This window comes from Phalaenopsis equestris, unplaced genomic scaffold (genome assembly GCF_001263595.1).
Source record: "Phalaenopsis equestris unplaced genomic scaffold, ASM126359v1 Scaffold000002, whole genome shotgun sequence".
Taxonomy (NCBI): domain Eukaryota; kingdom Viridiplantae; phylum Streptophyta; class Magnoliopsida; order Asparagales; family Orchidaceae; genus Phalaenopsis; species Phalaenopsis equestris.
Genome location: NW_018164444.1, coordinates 64,159,432 through 64,161,916, shown reverse-complemented (window position 1 = coordinate 64,161,916; position 2,485 = coordinate 64,159,432). Strand labels below are relative to the sequence as shown.

Sequence of the window (2,485 nt, the reverse complement as noted above, 5' to 3'; positions counted from 1 at the left end):
AGAGTTAGAAACAAAGGGTGGAGGAAGGGAGAGTAGGATAAACCCAAAAATCACTATCGAGAGAAAACTGTGAGAGATCCCTTTATTCATATTTTTGCCTCATCTTTATAGTGACGTGTTTTATATAACTACAAAAAGGAGGGAACTATTATGAAAACTGCTATTAATTCATTTGATGTTCGAATCAATTATATAGATTTTACTATATCTATATTACAATTTGAATTCTAATATGATGGTAATTTTTTGGTCGATTTGCCTAAACTCGACCGACTTTGATGACCGTTGAGTGGCGATCATGATTTTGTCGGTCGGCTGAGGCATCTGGTTGAGTAGTGATTTCATTCGCCAAGGTAAAATTGGGTCGACCGATTGACCATGATCAAATGTTTCCACCGATGCTCTGGTCGATTGGGATTGCAGACATGGTACCTCGTTTGAATCTTTTACCGTAGTTGTGTGAGTCAATTCTTGATCACACGTTTATTTGTAAGGAGATAAGACGCCACTGTTGTTTGGTTGTCATCATGACCATTCTATTATTTTGAAATTTATGCTGACAACTTCGGTGCATTGTATAGATATATATATTGAAGTGTAGATGTTAGATATGCGAATGCACATGATCCAAAGTTTTATCATAAATAAATTAATAAAAGGAGAAAAGAAATGAGAAGAAGAATGCGAGGCCATTAGGTTAAAATGCGAGTCGGTAGTAATAGCACTCCAACCTAACGAGTGGTTCTTCTTGTTTTTCCAATCCCTCTCTTCCCTTCTATCCTTTGAGTGCGCCGACGGAAGGCGATGGACAATTCCTCGCTAGCTGAAGCACAGCAATCAGATCAGCAACAAGCTTACGATCCCGCTCAGGCTCAAGCCTATGCGGCGTACTATGCCGCCTGCGATCAATACTACGCTGCATCAGCCTACTACCACCAGCCCTATTACCCTCACGACTACTCATCCACCTCCACCGCGGCCACTGCCGGCGTTTACTATGCGGAGGCACAGCCGGATTCCGCTGTTCCGCAGGCCGATGCGGCTCAGATCCACAATTCCGCCTCGCATGGGATGGCGTACGCGCCAGCTGCGGAGCAAGGTGGGTACCCGTACCAAGCTGCTGCGGGGTTGAATACTGCTGCAGCAGCTGCGCTCTCGCAGATATCGCAGCTCACCGGGTCCATCGACGCGGCCGAGAGGATGATGGCGGCGGGGATGCACAATGCGCCGCAATCATCACACTACCAGCAATACTCTCATCCTATGACGATGCAACATGGGGCCCCTTCTATCCGCACTGGGGTATAATTTGTTTGGCATTTGTTGCTGTCTTGCCCTAATTTGTTGGTTAGAGATTTGATTTTCTTTCTGGTCTCGCCTTTTTTTGACCCGAAATTTTTTCATGCTGATATTTGTTGTGTTTGTCTCATTATTTTTTTGCCGTCTGGGTTTCTCAAGGCACTTAAAAGTGTGATATGATATTTCTTATCTCGCAGCCGTGTTAGCTCGTCGTGCCCATCTTAGCTTTTGTGTAAGATTTCCCCGTTGCTCGCTAGGTGTTGGTGCGTGTTGATATTTTCGTCTTTACGGTTTAGCTAATGTGGTGCTTCTGAAATTGTGTTGATTTTCTTAAAAAAATTTTCTGGATTTATGTTCATTTAGAATCTTTGGTTACGTTTTGCTAATGTTTGTCACATGTGAGGACTTAATATGAATGAAAAGCTCCAGTTATTTATTGCAGTGTGGTTAGATTCTGCTAATGTGTCTCTTTAAGCTTTTTGGTTTGCCTTATGAGCTTATCCAGGTTTCAGCATTTAATTTAGCCATTTCTACATTATCTCTATCTAGAAAACCTCGAAGATTTTGATTAAATTTGATGATGGTCAAGAGTATTAAGTTCTACCATGCACTCTTGTGCCAGAATTAGATGCCCATATTGAAGTAATCTATTTTTAAACCAAATGGCCCTGATTTTCATGATATCTAAGATTTTTCCCTGTTTTTTGTGCCTTAGTTCTATTACGGGGTTGTTTTGTTGAGAGAATTTTGAGTTTACTTCATCTGAAATGGATTGATTCTAAATTTTCAAGTGTTTGATTGGTAGTAAAGTAAATTCATAGCTCTTTGTTTAGATTCTGAAACAACCCTAACATGTCATGTTTTATGTATTTTGAATTCACTAGAATTGGGTGAATTTGAAATACACTGCATTTCACGAAGCCACAACAACCTCTTCACATGCTGCTTGAATGAGGTGCGTATTGAAGTGGTCTCTGTTCTCTCCTAGCAATTGTTGACCTCATGTAGACTCCACCTGATGTCGTGGAAACCTCAACCTCGACTACACTCTGGCCAGCCCAACTACCTGGGATTTTTTTTTGTGAATTATTTTTTCGCTTAACCCTAACAGAAAAAAATAAATGCAAAAAAAAAAAAAAAAAATTTACTTACCTTTTCAGCCATTCAAACACAAAGTTCATTTGTA

General features: G+C 40.7%; 1 protein-coding gene across 1 annotated transcript; it reads left to right on the top strand.

The window, feature by feature from the left end:
* Window positions 1-701: 701 nt before the first annotated feature.
* LOC110034646 lies at window positions 702-2,310 on the top strand. The gene is made up of 2 exons (XM_020738899.1): window positions 702-1,302; window positions 2,184-2,310. Exons 1-2 carry the CDS (start codon window positions 805-807, stop codon window positions 2,247-2,249), a joined length of 564 nt encoding a protein of 187 aa, XP_020594558.1. The 5' UTR covers window positions 702-804; the 3' UTR covers window positions 2,250-2,310.
* The last annotated feature ends 175 nt before the right edge of the window (window positions 2,311-2,485 follow it).